Source organism: Aedes albopictus, chromosome 3 (assembly GCF_035046485.1).
Source record: "Aedes albopictus strain Foshan chromosome 3, AalbF5, whole genome shotgun sequence".
NCBI lineage: Eukaryota > Metazoa > Arthropoda > Insecta > Diptera > Culicidae > Aedes > Aedes albopictus.
Window position 1 is genome coordinate 357,879,539 of NC_085138.1, and position 18,617 is coordinate 357,898,155.

At 42.9% G+C, this 18,617-nt stretch overlaps 1 protein-coding gene across 1 annotated transcript in view; it reads left to right on the top strand.

Annotated features, from left to right (window-relative positions):
* LOC115267715 (titin) overlaps positions 1-17,581 on the top strand; it is a 48,571-nt gene extending 30,990 nt beyond the window's left edge. Inside the window, exons 2-4 of the mRNA XM_029874881.2 lie at positions 7,151-7,267; positions 13,966-16,377; positions 16,441-17,581. Of these exons, the coding sequence (XP_029730741.2) occupies positions 7,151-7,267; positions 13,966-16,377; positions 16,441-16,707 (2,796 nt within the window). The 3' untranslated portion in view covers positions 16,708-17,581. The remainder of the gene's footprint in view (positions 1-7,150; positions 7,268-13,965; positions 16,378-16,440) is intronic.
* The last annotated feature ends 1,036 nt before the right edge of the window (positions 17,582-18,617 follow it).

Genomic DNA, 18,617 nt, shown 5'->3' on the forward strand with positions numbered 1-18,617 from the left:
ATATATTTATTGAAACACTAGCTTACCCGGCAAACTTTGTCTTGCATACTGCGTTTTTTGACGTTTCAAGTTTCTCGCCAAGACCAAGTCCCCGGTCAAAATGTATAGAAGATCGTTTTGCAATTTTTCCATGTTTTTTGCCTCATAAACCTTCCTTGGGTGAAAACTAACAGAACAAAACTAAGACGACCAAAATCAGACCTTCCGTTCGCAAGTTATGCGCGGTCCCACGTATGCCACTGCATTTTTATATGTATATAGATTGTATTATTTGGGTTTCGTGGCCATTAGGCCGTCCCTTATTTTGTAAAAACCGGAAATGTTATAAGTTCATTGTTGGAAAATGATCGTTTTAACTAAGAAATGATCATGTCAAGTACGGACTTCAAGTATCTCAAGGCTAAGTGTCCCTCAAGGGGCCTAAAGTTGTCAAAAATTGTATGAGACCAAAAAAACGGAAATTTTTATCGACAAAAAATTACGCTATTCTACTAAAACTGATGATTTTAGGATCCTAAAGAATCAAAAATGAGCTTAGATTCACGAAATCTCTACTCGTTTCTGAGTAATTGACAAAAACAATAAAAAATCAGCATTTTTGAACATTTTTTTTTCAGATCTCGAAGGAAACCTACCCTATTTTGCTCAATAACTTAAAAAACGAGCGGAGATATCGCAATTCTGAGCACATTGTTGGCCCTAAAGGGTCCTTAAATCATCGGTTTTAGTAGAATAGCGTATTATTTCGTCGAAAAAAAAAATCATGCTTTTTCGGCCCCATACAATTTTCAAAAGCTTGACAATGCTAAATTACTGAAGGTATTATTTTTGACAACTTTAGGCCCCTTGAGGGACCACTTAGCCTTGAGTTACGGACTTCAAATTTTGACACGATAATTTCTTAGCTTCAGCAATTCCTTTAAGGATTTCTTCGACAATTTCCTTAGAAAGTTGTTTAGAAAATTCCGTATACATTCCGTTGTTTCGTTGATCAGTTTTAACTAAATAGATTTATTGAATTTCTAATAACTTACAGATAATACAATTTTACTCACAATTCTTAGTGCAACCTTCCATTGGGTTTCAAACCTTTTTTTCCAACTACTATTTCAATTTATTATTCTAATCTGTATGTTTTCTTACTACTACATCCACTATCGAAGGCCTTTCTCTTTACACTATTTCTTCAACTGATCATTCACTCTGCTTTATCTGAGTCTAGGGTTACCAGCAGTCATTGCTGCGCCAACAGCAGTTATACTAGACATTCTATTTGCCATATATATGGGATTTTAAGGCTCCTTCGGTAATTTCGCTGTGAATTCCTTCGTTCATTCCTTTGGATATTTCTCATATAATTCCTTTGAAAATTTGGAAACTGAGAAATCTTCATTTGTTTTTTTAGATAAAATTGACATAGGAATTGCCAAAGGAATCTGACAATGTATTTCCGACATTAACCCGGGAGCGGTCGCGTCGTGTACTGAGTACACGCACCATGAAAAATGCACGCAAGCGTAAGCGCGGTGTCACTGCAGGTAGTCAAAGACGCGACTGCTCGAGGGTTAATTACTAATGGTGTTCTTATAGGAATTGTCAAAGAAAAATATCCGAAGAAATTTCCTGAAATCTGCCTGAGAAATTTGTAATGGAATTACTGAGAGAATTTTCATAGAAGTTTTCGAAATAAATTTCAGCGAAATTGCAAAGGAATTCACAAAGGAAAATCGGAAAATGATTCCAATAAATTTGTCGAAAAAAAAAATCAATGGAAATTACTAGTTAAAGGAATTGCTGAAGGACTCCTCAAAGGAATATCTGAAGGAAATTCCGAAAATATTTTCAAAGTACTTGGCGAAGGAATAAAGGTGATTTCCAAATGAATCCTGATAAAATTGCCAAAGAATTTTCCAAAGAAATTTAAAAAAAAAAAACTCAAAGATATTTGCTTGGGAAATTTTTAAGGGAATTTTCGATAACATTCATAAAGAAAGTTTCAAAGCATGTTCAAAAAGAATTGCCAAAGAAACGCAGATATGTCAAAAAACATCGCTGAAAAATTCACGAAGAATTTGTCTGTTTCGTAGGAATAGCAGAAATTATTCACAAAATTGCTTTTGTAATTTTCAAGGTAATTTAAAGGGATGCCCGAAAGATTACAGAATTACCGCCAAAATTCTGAATGTTATTGATGTAGAAATTCCCATAGCAGTAACAGAACATATGCCCAAAAACAAACCAAAGGGAATTACAAAAGACTAGCTGAAAACATTTTCAAACAAATTTGCATAGAAATTTCCAAAAGCATTGCCAAATAAAATACTGAAGGTATTACCGATGAAATTCTAAAGGGATTGCTGGATAAATTCCAGAAAATAAAACGAACAAAACAATTTCATAGAAAATTACCTACAGAACTGCTTTCCTGTCTGTTCCAAAAACATAAAATCATTTTTTATTTAACTGGTTGAGTTGCTTTTTTCTTTCCACAGCACGAAAAATTGTGTTGTCTGTCCATTTCGAGTCCGTACAAACAAACCACCTGTATGTTAGAAAATAAATAACATAGAGTAACGGAGATGAACCAGCCTCGGGCTGAGGAGAGAGAACATAGAGAAAGGTCAAGCATTAAGAGCAAAAACATTAAGTGCACCTTCCACTGCAGTCTTCCGTCAGTTGTGTGGTTGGCCACCACGCCAGCACCACGTTATTGCGTAGTTCAAAAAGCGAGATTTTTTCATCGTGTTGTATAAATTACAGGTTAATGAGAAAAAAAAATTAGAGAAACTTTTATTTTGGATACCTTTCCGCTTTTTTCTCATGAATCCTTGAAAGTTGCAAAATCCCAGCAGTAGGAAACATTTCATATTCAATTAAGGTGATTCAGGTGTGATTCACTTCATATTCAATAGGTGCAGGTCTGATTAACTTTAAGATCAAGTGATTCAGGTCTGAATCATTTTAATCGAAGTGATTCACTTCCTAATCAAGTGATTCAGGTCTGATCCACTTCATGTTCATGTGATTCAGGGCTCATTCACTTCATGTTCAGGTCTGAGTCATTTGAATCGAAGTGATTTAGGTCTGATTCACTTGATATTCAAGTGATTCAGGTCTGATTCACTTGATATTCAAGTGATTCAGGTCAGTTTCACTTGATGTTCATGCGATTCAAATCTGATTCACTTCATATTCAATAGGTTCAGGTCTGATTCACTTCATGTTCAAGTGATTCAGGTCTGAGTCATTTTAATCCAAGTGATTCAGGTCTGGTTTACTTCATGCTCAATAGGTTCAGGTTCCATTCACTTTATAATTAAGTGATTCAGGTCTGGCTCATTTTAATCCATGTGATTCAGGTGTGATTCACTTGGTATTCAAGTGATTTAGGACTGATTCACTTCATAATCAAGTGATTCAGGTCTGATTCACTTCACGTTCAAGCGATTCAGATCTGATTCACTTCATATTCAAGTGATTCCGGTTCCATTCACTTCATTTTCAAGTGATTCAAGTCTGATTCACTTCTTATTCAAGTGATTTATGTCTGATTCACTTCATAATCAATTGATTCAGGTCTGAATCACTACATGTTCAAGTGATTCAGGGGTCAATCACTTCATATTCAAGTGATTCAGGTCTGAGTCATTTTAATCCAAGTAATTCAGGTCTGATTCACTTCATATTCAAGTGATTCAGGTTTGACTTATTTGATATTCAAGTGATTCAGGTCTAATTCACATGATATTCAAGTGATTCAGGTTTGATCCACTTTATAATCAAGCGATTCAGGTCTGATTCACTTCATATTCAATAGGTTCAGGTCTCATTCACTTCATATTCAAGTGATTCTGGTCTGATTCACTTCATGTTCAAGTGGTTCAGGGATCATACACTTCATAATAAAGTTATTCAGGTCTGAGTCATTTAAATCCAAGTGATTCAGGGCTCATTCACTACATATTCAAGCGATTCAAATCTGATTCACTTGATATTCAAGTGATGCAGGTTTGATTCACTTCATAATCACATAATCAAGTGATTCAGGTCTGAGTCATTTTAATTCAAGTGTTCCATGTGTGGTTCACTTCATATTCAAGTGATTTGGGACTAATTTACGTCATTTTCAAGTGATTCGGATCTTCCCTTTTTCCAATTCAAGTGTATCCAGTCTGATTCGTGTCATATTTATGTGATTCATGTTTCATTCGTTTCAATATTCAAGTGGTTTGGGTAATGTTCAAGATTCATGCGGATGCTCCGCATCCGTGCAGAAATGAGTGAGGGGAGAGAGAGAATTAGAGATATTTATTATTGGAAGAGAAATAAGAATGTCAGCGATGATCAATTTTCCATACTCACTTGTGTCACCTTGTCATGACCTTCCGAACAACTTTGCCGAAAACTTGAACATTTCCTTTTCATCAGGATCACGAGATAGAACTAGTAAAAATGCTCATTTTTTATGCTCACTAGTGTCTCCTAGCGGCAGAATTGTGAACCAAACTGCATATCATTATGATATCCATGACCTTCCGATCAACTTGATTGATGACTTTTTTGCATATTATCATGATTTTGAGATATAGCAGCACAAACTTAGCTGTTTTCAGGTGATGCTAAACTTTTTGGAGGGTGATGCATTATGACACTGAGTGTTGCGATACTTTTTCAAGTGAGTCCGTACTTATAACGGGTAGTGTATGTGTGATTATGTGTATGTATGTCTGTGTACAAAAAGGGTCACTCACTTTTAAGGCACTTCCCATTCACCGACTTTTCGGATTACAGCTCGTATCGAACCGTAAATTTATCGCAGTACAGGTCGGACTCGATTATCCGGGGGTTCAATTAACCGGGGGCCCTATTATCCGGGGCTCGATTATCCGGGGACCAAATATTTTTTCGTTATGTTTGAGATTTAAGATGGCAATATGTCAAAAGATGTAGCAAATGTCAAATGCAACACCCATAAATCAGATTCACCTTATTTGAGAATTATTTTTATTATGCAAATTTTTCGGCCAAAATTCCATTCTCAACAAATATGGTTATAACCATGCCAGCCGTTGAGTTTAAGGACTATAACATCATACAAGCTTGCTTCTATGTTTATCGAACTGTTTTTGATTGATAAATCTTAAAAATAAAATAAAAAAAAGTGTGGCTCGATTATCCGGAAATTCGATTATCCGGGGTGACTTTTTTTCGAAGTCACCCGGATAATCGAGTCTGACCTGTATTTACTATTAAACATGATTCGGATTGGTCAAGGCGTTCCGGAGTTATGGGCATTTCAGTGATCCGGACCAGCAACGGTAGAACTGGCCGTATGAAAAATGAACCAAGCCCCATCATGCGATATATCAAACTGCGGTGATTTTTGTAACCTTTAGCATGGTTGGCGAATTTTGTGCGGAAATTAAGGAGATCAGAAATTCTACGATGTCAGTCCAAAATTGAAGATGGCAGCCTCATATTCAAGATGGCGGCTCCAAAATCAAGATGGCGTGCTATTTAATAACGTTTTAGGCGTTCAAAGCATGCTATAATGGGTATATTTGGTATGGGGAAGATGTCTGGACCCCAAAAATGGCAACCAAAATATCCAAGATGGCAGTCCAAAATTGAAGATGGCGGATTCAAATTCAAGATGGCGGCTGTTCAATGGAGTTTTAGGCCCTGAAACCATGTAATATGGGTATATTTGGTATGGAGAAGATGTCCGGAGTCCATAAAAGGTGACCAGAATATCCAAGTTGGTGGCTCCAAATTCAAGATGGCGTCTGTTAAATGGTGTTCTAGGCTCAAAAACCATGCCATATGGGTATATTTGGCATAGGAGGTGCCTGTACTCCAAAAATGGAACAATAGAACATCCAAGATGGAGGAACTAAATTCAAGACAGCGGCTTTTTCTTATAAGTTTGAGACTCAAACATCAAAAGCCAGATTAATGATATGATTTCTGGTGCTATGAAATGGATTTCTGCTACACGTATGAAAGTGCGATATACATCAACATGTCACTTGAAGTTTATTGAAATTGGTATCGAAGGCACGAGAAAGGCGCCATCGCAGCTTGGTGGATTAATTAGGTTTTTTTGCCAAAAACAAATCAAGAGATGATTCTTGCAATACATTTTTATTCTTGTGCCACACTTTTATCCATGCAGTGAGATTATGTGGAGGCTCGGGCCATAAACCTTCTTCCGCATCCCCATCAACCTGACCCTGCTTACTCGTGTAGCGAATGAGTAACAAATCATATTTTTTTTTTCAATTGTGAAAAAAGTTGCTTTTTTGTTATTTAGTTAAAAGAAATGTTTATTAATGGAATGCGGATTTGACTACAAAACAAAGGTTAACCGCTTTGATTTATTTCACTGCCACTCCCAAGACAACTGAGGCAGATGAATTTTTGAGTATTTTATTACTATGGTTGTTTGACTAACATTCCTTTCTTCCCTAATCAAAAAGGTGGTCCGAACGCGTACCGTCAGACTTCCATGGCGCATTTCTCACTAAAACCTCCTCACCGGCTTTACCAAAACCGTAGGCCCGAAATTCAAAACAAAACGCCAACTCACTGACTGATGCTCCGCACGCTTAATTGAACCGAATCCAAAACAAAGCCCCAAGATCAGCTCCGTCCTCGAACCTCAATTGCTATTTCTCCACACTTCCGATCGAGGTGCACGTCTTCTCATCGCTACTTCCGAATTGCGCGCAAGTGCCACACATAATAAATGAAAAAAAGCCAAAACCAAGTCATAGCGTAATTAGCGTTGAACGACCGGTGAAGTAATTCGGATATCGGTTGTAGTTTGACGCTTTTTTTTTCATCGGTGCTTCATCAATTTTGTTTTTTCTTCTCCATTGCGATGATTTTTTCCTCACATTCCTCACAGTGGATCTGACCAGTTGTTGACGCCGTGGACAACACGCGGTTTAGCAATTATCACCAACTGAACCCATCTGAATGTGATACATACGCGTGTGTAATTGGATCATTGCACCACCACACTTGCTTCCTTCTTCGAATGTTTTAATTATTTATTCTACATACATATCGGAAAAGGTTGTGTCGATTTGGGTAATTGAGAATGTACTTATTGAATTTTCTTCTTCTTCTTTGTCTTCTTTCACAGCTTCTTCTGCTACTACCGGTAGTGTTTGGGACACGGCCGCCGGCTGCCGTCTTCGAGGACGTGTTTGAACTGGGACGACCGAATATTGCCTACCTGGCCAACCCGGGCAGTCAGAATGTGAGTGATGGGAGGTGCTAAATCTGAACGTGTGCAAGGAATCATTCTTAAATAGTTATTTTTCAACGAACACCCATAACTACACATTTTTTGCTTCTTGTTTTAGATTTTAGATGTTAGTTAAACAGAGCTTTCAGATGGTACTAAAGGACACGAACCTGAAACAACACCATGGACCAGACATCTACGTACTAAACTGAAACGGATACATCAACTAGATCAACTATTAACAGTTTCAGACACATTACTTGATAACGAACTTTTGGACTACTAGTTTGATACAATAAAAAGGCATAACGATTTCAAACTTTCGGACACTTTTTGACGAATCCCAGATAGGATTCCAGATAAATTGAGGATTTCAGTCCTAGGCAGGAGTCAAAACGTATGCTGGGCAAAATTCTGAGCGCATCCTGAGCAGAATTCATGAGCCAGATTCTGAGGAATACAAGAGATTCGAGCAAAACCTAAGCAAGATTCTAGGCGATTCCTGGACAGGATTCTAGGCGAACTCTGAACAGGATTGGAGGGGAATCATGAACAGGATTCTAGGCGAACCCTGAACAAGATACTAGGCGAATCCTGGACAGGATTAAAGGCGAATCCTGGATAGGATTCCAGGCGAATCCTGAACAGGATTCCATGTGAACTCTGGACAAGATTCTTGGAGATTCCTGAACAGGATTCCAAGCGAAAACACGATTCCAGGTGAATTCTGAACAGGACTCGAGGCGAATCTTGGACAGGATTCCAGACAAATCCTGGGCGGATTCCTAGACGAATCCTGAACAGGATTCCAAACAAAGCCTGGACAGGATTACAGACAAATCCTTAACAGGATTTCAGACGAATCCTTAACAGGATTTCAGACGAATCCTGTACAAGATACTAGGCAAATCCTGGACAGGATTACAGGTGAATCCTGGACATGATTCCTGGCGAATCCTGAGCAGGAATCCAAGCGAATTCTGAACAAGATTCTAGACGACTCCTGGATAAGATTCTAGGCGATTCCTGGACAGGATTTCAAGCGAATCCTGGAAACGATTCCAGACGAATTCTGAATAGGGTTCGAGGCGAATCATGAACAGGATTCCAGGCAAATCTTGAACAGGATTTCAGGCAAATCCTGGCCAAGATACTGGGAGAATCCAGGACAGGATTTCAAGCGAATTCTGGGCTAGATTCTAGGCGATTCCAGAACAGCATTCCAGTGAAATCTTGGACAGTATTCCAAGCGAGTGCTGAACAGGACACCAGGCGAATCCTAGATACGATTCCAAACAAATGCTGATCAGGAGTGGAGGTGAATCCTGGACAAGATTCCAGGTGAATCCTGGACAGGATTCCAGGTGAATCCTGGACGGGATTCCAGGTGAATCCTGGACAGGATTCCAGGTGAATCCTGGACAGGATTCCAGGTGAATCCTGGACAGGTTTCCAGGCGAATCCTTGACAGGATTCCAGGCGAATCCTGAACAGGATTCGAGGCGAATCCTGAACAGGATTCCAGACGAACCCTGGCCTTAATTCTAGGTGAATCGGTAACAGGATTCTAAGCGAATCCTGGACAGGATACCAGACGAATCCTGGACAGTTTTCCACAGGGAACCCTGGACAGGATTCCAGGCGAATTTTGGACAAGATTTCAGAAGATTCCTGAGCAGGATTCCAAGCAAATCCTGGGCAAGATTCTGGGCAATTCCTGAACAGGATTCCAAGCAAATCCTGGACACGATACCAGGCAAATCTTGAACAGGATTCCAAACAAATTTTGGACAGGACTACAGATGAATCCTGGACAGGATTACAGACGAATCTTGAACAGGACTCCAGGCGAATCCTGAACAGGATTCTAGGTGAATCCTCAACAGGATTTAGACGAATCCTGGACAAGATTCTAGGCAATTCATGGACAAAATTTCAAGCGTATCCTGGACACTATTCCAGGTGAACTCTGAGCAGGATTTGAGACGAATCATGAATAGGATTCCAGGCGAATTCTGGACAGAATTCCAGGCGAATCCTGCACAGGATTACACGTGAATCCTGGACGTGATTTCAGGCAAATCCTGAACAGGATTCGAGGCGATTTCTGAACAGGATTCTACGCAAATATTGGACAGGATTCCAGGCGAATCCTAGAAAGGTTTCCACACAAATGCTGAACAGGATTCCAGGCGAACTCTGGACAGGATTCCAGGTGAAGTAACTCCACGAGAATCCTAGACAGGATTACAGCTGAATCCTGGCCAGGATTCCAGGCGAATCCTGGACATAATTTCAGGTAAATCCTGGACAGGATTCCAGGTGAATCCTGGACAAGATTCCAGGCGAATCCTGGACAGGATTCCAGGCGAATCCTGGACGGGATACCAGGCAACTCCAGAACAGGATTCGAAGCTACTCCTGGACAGGATTCCAGACGAGCCCTGGACTGGATTCTAGGCGAATCCGTAACAGGATTCCAGGCTAATCCTTAACAGGATTCCAGACGAATCCTGGACAGTATTCCAAGCGAATCCTTGACAGTATACCAAGTGAATCCTGGACAAGATTCTAAGCGATTCCTGGACAAGATTCTAAGCGATTCCTGGAAAGGATTCCAAGCGAATCCTGAACAGAATACCAAGCGAATCCTGGACAGGATTCCAAGCGAATCCTGGACAGGATTCCAAGCGAATCCTAGACAGGATTCCAAGCGAATCCTGGACAGGGTTCGAAGCGAATCCAAGCGAATCCTGGACAGGATTCCAAGCGAATCCTAGACAGGATTCCAAGCGAATCCTGGACAGGGTTCGAAGCGAATCCAAGCGAATCCTGGACAGGATTCCAAGCGAATCCTGGACAGGATTCCAAGCGAATCCTGGACAGGATTCCAAGCGAATCCTGGACAGGATTCCAAGCGAATCCTGGACAGGATTCCAAGCGAATCCTGGACAGGATTCCAAGCGAATCCTGGACAGGATTCCAAGCGAATCCTGGACAGGATTCCAAGCGAATCCTGGACAGGATTCCAAGCGAATCCTGGACAGGATTCCAAGCGAATCCTGGACAGGATTCCAAGCGAATCCTGGACAGGATTCCAAGCGAATCCTGGACAGGATTCCAAGCGAATCCTGGACAGGATTCCAAGCGAATCCTGGACAGGATTCCAAGCGAATCCTGGACAGGATTCCAAGCGAATCCTGGACAGGATTCCAAGCGAATCCTGGACAGGATTCCAAGCGAATCCTGGACAGGATTCCAAGCGAATCCTGGACAGGATTCCAAGCGAATCCTGGACAGGATTCCAAGCGAATCCTGGACAGGATTCCAAGCGAATCCTGGACAGGATTCCAAGCGAATCCTGGACAGGATTCCAAGCGAATCCTGGACAGGATTCCAAGCGAATCCTGGACAGGATTCCAAGCGAATCCTGGACAGGATTCCAAGCGAATCCTGGACAGGATTCCAAGCGAATCCTGGACAGGATTCCAAGCGAATCCTGGACAGGATTCCAAGCGAATCCTGGACAGGATTCCAAGCGAATCCTGGACAGGATTCCAAGCGAATCCTGGACAGGATTCCAAGCGAATCCTGGACAGGATTCCAAGCGAATCCTGGACAGGATTCCAAGCGAATCCTGGACAGGATTCCAAGCGAATCCTGGACAGGATTCCAAGCGAATCCTGGACAGGATTCCAAGCGAATCCTGGACAGGATTCCAAGCGAATCCTGGACAGGATTCCAAGCTAATCCTGGACAGGATTCCAAGCGAATCCTGGACAGGATTCCAAGCGAATCCTGGACAGGATTCCAAGCGAATCCTGGACAGGATTCCAAGCGAATCCTGGACAGGATTCCAAGCGAATCCTGGACAGGATTCCAAGCGAATCTTCGGCAGAATTCCAAGCGAATCCTATGCAGAATTCTAAGAATTCTAGTCGAATCCTGAACAATTTTCTAGTCGAATCCTGAACAGGATTCTAGTCGAATCCTGAACAGGATTCTATTCGAATCCTGAACAGGTTTCCAAGCGAATCCTGAACAGGATTCTTTTCGAATCCTGAACAGGATTCTGCTCGAATCCTGAACAGAATTCTGCTCGAATCCTGAACAGGATTCTGCTCGAATCCTGAACAGGATTCTGCTCGAATCCTGAACAGGATTCTGCTCGAATCCTGAACAGGATTCTGCTCGAATCCTGAACAGGATTCTGCTCGAATCCTGAACAGGATTCTGCTCGAATTCTGAACAGGATTCTGCTCGAATCCTGAACAGGATTCTGCTCGAATCCTGAACAGGATTCTGCTCGAATCCTGAACAGGATTCTGCTCGAATCCTGAACAGGATTCTGCTCGAATCCTGAACAGGATTCTGCTCGAATCCTGAACAGGATTCTGCTCGAATCCTGAACAGGATTCTGCTCGAATCCTGAACAGGATTCTGCTCGAATCCTGAACAGGATTCTGCTCGAATCCTGAACAGGATTCTGCTTGAATCCTGAACAGGATTCTGCTCGAATCCTGAACAGGATTCTGCTCGAATCCTGAACAGGATTCTGCTCGAATCCTGAACAGGATTCTGCTCGAATCCTGAACAGGATTCTGCTCGAATCCTGAACAGGATTCTGCTCGAATCCTGAACAGGATTCTGCTCGAATCCTGAACAGGATTCTGCTCGAATCCTGAACAGGATTCTGCTCGAATCCTGAACAGGATTCTGCTCGAATCCTGAACAGGATTCTGCTCGAATCCTGAACAGGATTCTGCTCGAATCCTGAACAGGATTCTGCTCGAATCCTGAACAGGATTCTGCTCGAATCCTGAACAGGATTCTGCTCGAATCCTGAACAGGATTCTGCTCGAATCCTGAACAGGATTCTGCTCGAATCCTGAACAGGATTCTGCTCGAATCCTGAACAGGATTCTGCTCGAATCCTGAACAGGATTCTGCTCGAATCCTGAACAGGATTCTGCTCGAATCCTGAACAGGATTCTGCTCGAATCCTGAACAGGATTCTGCTCGAATCCTGAACAGGATTCTGCTCGAATCCTGAACAGGATTCTGCTCGAATCCTGAACAGGATTCTGCTCGAATCCTGAACAGGATTCTGCTCGAATCCTGAACAGGATTCTGCTCGAATCCTGAACAGGATTCTGCTCGAATCCTGAACAGAATTCTGCTCGAATCCTGAACAGGATTCTGCTCGAATCCTGAACAGGATTCTGCTCGAATCCTGAACAGGATTCTGCTCGAATCCTGAACAGGATTCTGCTCGAATCCTGAACAGGATTCTGCTCGAATCCTGAACAGGATTCTGCTCGAATCCTGAACAGGATTCTGCTCAAATTCTGAACAGGATTCTGCTCGAATCCTGAACAGGATTCTGCTCGAATCCTGAACAGGATTCTGCTCGAATCCTGAACAGGATTCTGCTCGAATCCTGAACAGGATTCTGCTCGAATCCTGAACAGGATTCTGCTCGAATCCTGAACAGGATTCTGCTCGAATCCTGAACAGGATTCTGCTCGAATCCTGAACAGGATTCTGCTCGAATCCTGAACAGGATTCTGCTCGAATCCTGAACAGGATTCTGCTCGAATCCTGAACAGGATTCTGCTCGAATCCTGAACAGGATTCTGCTCGAATCCTGAACAGGATTCTGCTCGAATCCTGAACAGGATTCTGCTCGAATCCTGAACAGGATTCTGCTCGAATCCTGAACAGGATTCTGCTCGAATCCTGAACAGGATTCTGCTCGAATCCTGAACAGGATTCTGCTCGAATCCTGAACAGGATTCTGCTCGAATCCTGAACAGGATTCTGCTCGAATCCTGAACAGGATTCTGCTCGAATCCTGAACAGGATTCTGCTTGAATCCTGAACAGGATTCTGCTCGAATCCTGAACAGGATTCTGCTCGAATCCTGAACAGGATTCTGCTCGAATCCTGAACAGGATTCTGCTCGAATCCTGAACAGGATTCTGCTTGAATCCTGAACAGGATTCTGCTCGAATCCTGAACAGGATTCTGCTCGAATCCTGAACAGGATTCTGCTCGAACCCTGAACAGGGTTCTGCTCGAATCCTGAACAGGATTCAGCTCGAATCCTGAACAGGATTCAGCTCGAATCCTGTACAGGATCCTGCTCGAATCCTGAACAGGATTCTGCTTGGATTCTAAGCACGATTCTGCTCGAATTCTAAGCACGATTCTGCTCGAATTCTGTAAAGGATGCTGCTCGCATTCCGAGCAGGATTCTGATCTAACCCTGAACAGCATGCTGGTCGAATCCTGAGAAGGATTCTGGTCAAATTCTGAACAGGAATCTGGTCGAATGTTAAACAGGATCCAGGTCGAATCCTGAACAGGATTTTGGTCTGGTGTGTAAAATTGTAGTCAAATCTTGGGACAGGATTTCCGTAGAGTCCTTAATAATGATACCAGTCGACTTGCGTTACAGGGACAGGATTCAAGTAGAATCCAGGAGATTATGCTAGGTTAATCCCAGCATAACTTTGACATATGTTGGTCAACAAAGTTTCTTTTAACCCTTCAACCCCAGACAATCGAATTGTCATTGGAACCATCACCTGATGACTCTACCCGACCTCCATTGGACCACATAACAGATCGACCCTATGGATTATGAATATATTCATACTTCAAATAACACAGATTAACCCATTTCCTCCCGTCAAACCCCATTCCAGGGCATGCAAGCCTATCTGACCAAAAGGAACCGCCAATTGGCGGACTACAACTTGGCAACGGCCGGTTCCCGGTACAACCCCTACTACACGGCAGCAGCCAGCGAACGCTACCAAAACTACGAGGAGTCGCAGAACGATCGCATCCGGTTGGAGAATCTACAGAAGATTGCCACGGTGCGCACCAAGCGGCTGGACTCCCTAGCGATGCCCCGCAGCTCCAAGAGGCTGGAAATTGTTCCGCGAGAGATGCTCCGGTTTACTTTGGCCGATGCGATGATCACTCCTCACAAGGAACCGGAGGCACCGACGAGGGAAGCGAAGCAGGTTAAACGGCGGGCGAAACGTGAGGAAGGTCGATCGGGAAAGCGAATCGAACCGGTTCCACGGGAGATCATTTGGTTCCAAGCGGAGGATGCAATGACACAGGCTCCGGAGACGGAATCGGCTCAGGGAGCGAAGGTTCATCAGAGGAGGAAGCGATCGGCCGATCCAGGAGTTAACAAGGAAGGACGGGAGATGGTTTCGTTTGAGTTGCAGGATGCCAAGACTCCGGAACGAGATGCCAAGCTGTTTGAACAGCAGGTCCAACAGGAGAACCCGAACTTGAGGATGCCGTTTATGACTTCGGATACGTTCAAGAGGGGATCTGTTTACGACGAAGTTGTTGAACAACCGGAGGGTAGGAAGAGGGAGCCCAAGAAGGAGAATAGGGAAGCCCCGAAAGCTGGATCTGATATGAGCATTGAGGAAAGCAGACGGGTAAAAATCATGCGAGGTAACAGGAAGAAGGTCACAAATTATGAGGACTTGCCGTTCGGCGTTCAGAAAGCAATTGATTTGGCGATCAAGGAAAATGAGCGAATGAATGTTAAGCCTATTGAAGAGCCTACCAAGCCACCAAAGTTCTACTTCGGTGACAAGAAGCCTAAGACGAAGAAACCCTTCAGCTCAACGACTGCCAAAGCGACCTTCCAAAACCCTAAGGACACTAAGTTTGTTCCAATCCCTCCAGTAGAGACTGGCTTTGTTCCAGTGAAACCAACCAAGAGTGATTCTAGCGAAAACTTGAAACCGGAAAAGGGCAATCCTGCTTCGTGGTGGGCTGTGTCGAACTTGAACCGACCAAAAAGACTGCACCAAAAGGCTTCCTATCCTCCACTAGTGGTCAATCCTCAATATGTCAATACATATAAGCCAACCATGGAAACCTATAAAATGAAGGAATTATCGCCTGGCTACGAGCATTCTCATGAAAACACATATGAATACGAAACCCCGAAGGAAGTGATCATTCAAGATAAACCAAAGATCCAATACGTGATCAAAGAGGTACCCGTCCCCGTACGTATCAAGGAACCTCGTACCAAAATCACAGTCAAGCCTTCGATCTCTATCTCCTATGACAAAGAGCCTTCTGCTCCATCGTCATCTCAAGAAGCTGGACAACCCGAATACAACAACCCCTACGGACCGGTCGAACTCCGCTACGAGCAACCCAAAGAAGCAAAACCCTTCCAAAGTCTTAAGATCATAGTTCCAGACTCCAAGGAACAATCTGCTCCCTCCTACTATGAAGGAAACCACGTCGAACATTCCCATGCCCCGGAATCATCGCATTCGGCAGAAAGCTATGAATCAACTGGAAGCAGCATCGCCGCACTTTCCGCCCTTATCGGCAAACGTCCAACAGTTCAACTGAAAGGACTCAACGAACTACTGCATATGCCCATTCCAGTGGGTAACGCACAACCTCTGCAAGCAATGAAAACCAGAGTACGACCCCAGGACAGCACGGCTCCGATCATGTTCCCTGGGGAATCTTCCACTCCGGCGCCAACTCTTCCCAGGAAGACCACCGGCTACCGCAGTGTCAAGATCGAAAACGGACCAAAGATTGTGTACGAAGATAGTCCCAAACCGAGCACCTTGTACCACACGGTGCAGATGAACCCTCAGCTGAAGGTTCCAATGACCAAGGACTACACCCCGATCAAGGAGGTCGTTTCGGATATTTCCGATGCCGACATCGTAGGTCCAACCATTTCCGCTCCTACTCATGCCACGTACATTATTGGATCGACGGTGGCAACCCCAACCGCCGAATCCTTCAGCTATGAGAGCGATGCGAAGAGCCATGAATCAGCTAGTTACCAACAGATTCATACGATCCACAGTACACCAAAAACTATCGTTGAACCCATTAGCGTACAGTATGAACCAAAAGAAGTAGAATATAAGCAGCACTCGCACTACCACCAGCACCATCACTACGATGCTTCTCACGATGCTCCTGAACATCACCATCATAACTACGAAGAGCATGGTCAGCTAGTCCGCGCCGAATACCACGGATATCAAGATCCCCACGATCAGCATGACCATCACGACGATGATCACAGTGAAGATCACGACGTAAGTATCGTTTGACATGTCGTAATGCGAACTCCACTAATACTCTCTACCCCTTTCTCGTAGGACTCGGAAGGATACGCCTTCGGCTATCGAGTTCGTGACTTCCACACCGGAAACGACTTCGGTCACATTCAGAACCGGGACAACGGCGTAACCCGCGGCGAGTACCACATTCTTCTTCCGGACGGCCGAGTCCAGAACGTGCGCTACACGGCCGACGAGCAAGGCTTCCACGCGGAAGTGAGCTACGAAAGCATTCCAACGCCCCACGAATCGGCGCCTGCGCCTTCGGTCGTAGCTCCACCGCCATCAGCGTCAAGCCACTCGTAAGCTCCCAACCACGTTGCTGAGATGGGAACGGTGTAAATAAGAAGCGAGAGCAAACACGCGACGTCGGAAAAGATCGCGATCGAGAAGCGCTCGGGGAAGGCGTAATCGCGTGGCTGCGTCACGGAGAGCTTGAGTATTACCATCAATCGGAGGGCAAGCGAGCTTTTGCTAGTCACCACCAGAAGGACTGATCTAGAGAAAAGCACTCGATCGCCGCCATTTACCTACTAGAAGCTTTGCAGCACAAAACGCGTACTCCCCTGTTCCCCTCAATTTCAAATCGATCAAGACTGACCTTACGTCGTTCGGCGCTCTCCAGACTGTCGGACTGTATGCATTGATATAAGTATTCTCATTCCCGATTCATGTTTATTGTTAAACTTATTTCGTTACACACATCATTCCTCCGGGTTCTTCAGTTTGCTGTTAGACCTTACAACTGTTATTTAATTGTATTATTTAATTTATTTTTTAAGCTACCACTCCATCCCAGAACAAAAGAAAAAACTGTCTGATGAACTGACGCACCAAAATGTTGATGTGATCTACGGGACTTGTGCAATCTTTTTTTTTCCTAATTTTACGTTTCTTTTTCCTAGTAAGACCGAACGAACGAATACTCAATATTCATCATAAGCAATCACGTTAGGTGGATAAGTCGCAGGAGAATGATGATGAATCAGAAAGAAAAGTATTAAACCGATAGATTTACACTAATGTAAAAAGTAACTGCAAAATCAAGTGAGCACCTTACAGTGTAAATTTTATCGTTGCGTAGGAACTAAGCAATTTAAACCAAAAAGGAAATTGTACCTTGTTCACGGGAAGAAAAGTCGAAAATGTTGCAATAAAATTGTTGATGTTGTTAATGTAAGATACTGTATTTGTTTTATTCAGCGCTGTTAAACGCATCCCTTTTAAATGACAATTGGCTTCTTTAGTGGTGTTGAGATAATTCCATATTCTGAATCTGCATGCCAAACTGAGCCGAAATCCAAATTTTCATCAATTTTGGAGCCCGGGAACTTATTTAAAAATCAATTTGAAATTTGTATGGGAGCGATTTGTCGAATCACCCCTCGTCGCATTTTGTACTGAGCGGAGCTGTCAAGCAGCTGCCCAGCTGTCAAAAGGTGATTTAAAAAAATCTCTTTGAAATTGATTTTAGATACCAAAATAAAGTTCTAAAAATCTGAAAAAAATCATAGTGGCTCAGAAAAAGGTGCTCTTTCGTTTAAAAATAAAAAATCATTGAATTTTTTTTAATTTAAAAACCCAATTGTCCCACAGATTTTTCTGTCTGTTGTGTCTTCCGTCTCTCAGCTTCACTCTTTTTTTTCATCTTTAAGCTTTTTCCTTCTGCCTGAAAGTTTTTATCTTTTGGATTCTGTGTTCCGACTTCTAACTCATGTTATCTAGATCTAGTTTTTTCTAGTCACCATGATGGAGACTCCATCATTCGACTTCAAGATTCTGCTTTCAATTTTCTTGTTTCTGGCTTTTGTCTTTTGGTTTCTTCCTGCTTTCACCTGAATGTTTTTGTCTTCTGCTGTCTTCTGCCCTCTGGCATTCGTCTTTTATCTTTTATTTCTGGCTTCTCTCCTGTTTTTTTTTATCCCAGAATTCTGGTTTCTTCCTTCTTACTTCTGATGGCTGGTTTTTGACTTGTGGTTTGCCCTCCGGCATTTATTTTGTTTTTAGCATCAGACTTCGGGTGGCTCTGGCTTTTTTTCTACTGTCTACTTTCTTTATTATTCTGACACCTGTTTTTTATGATTTGTCTTCTTCTTATCTTCTAATTTATGACTCTACATCCCCACTTGGACTTGACCTGCCTCGCTTCAACGTAGTTTTCTTTGAGCATTTCCACAGTTATTAATTGAAGGGCTTTCTTTGCCTGCCATTGCATG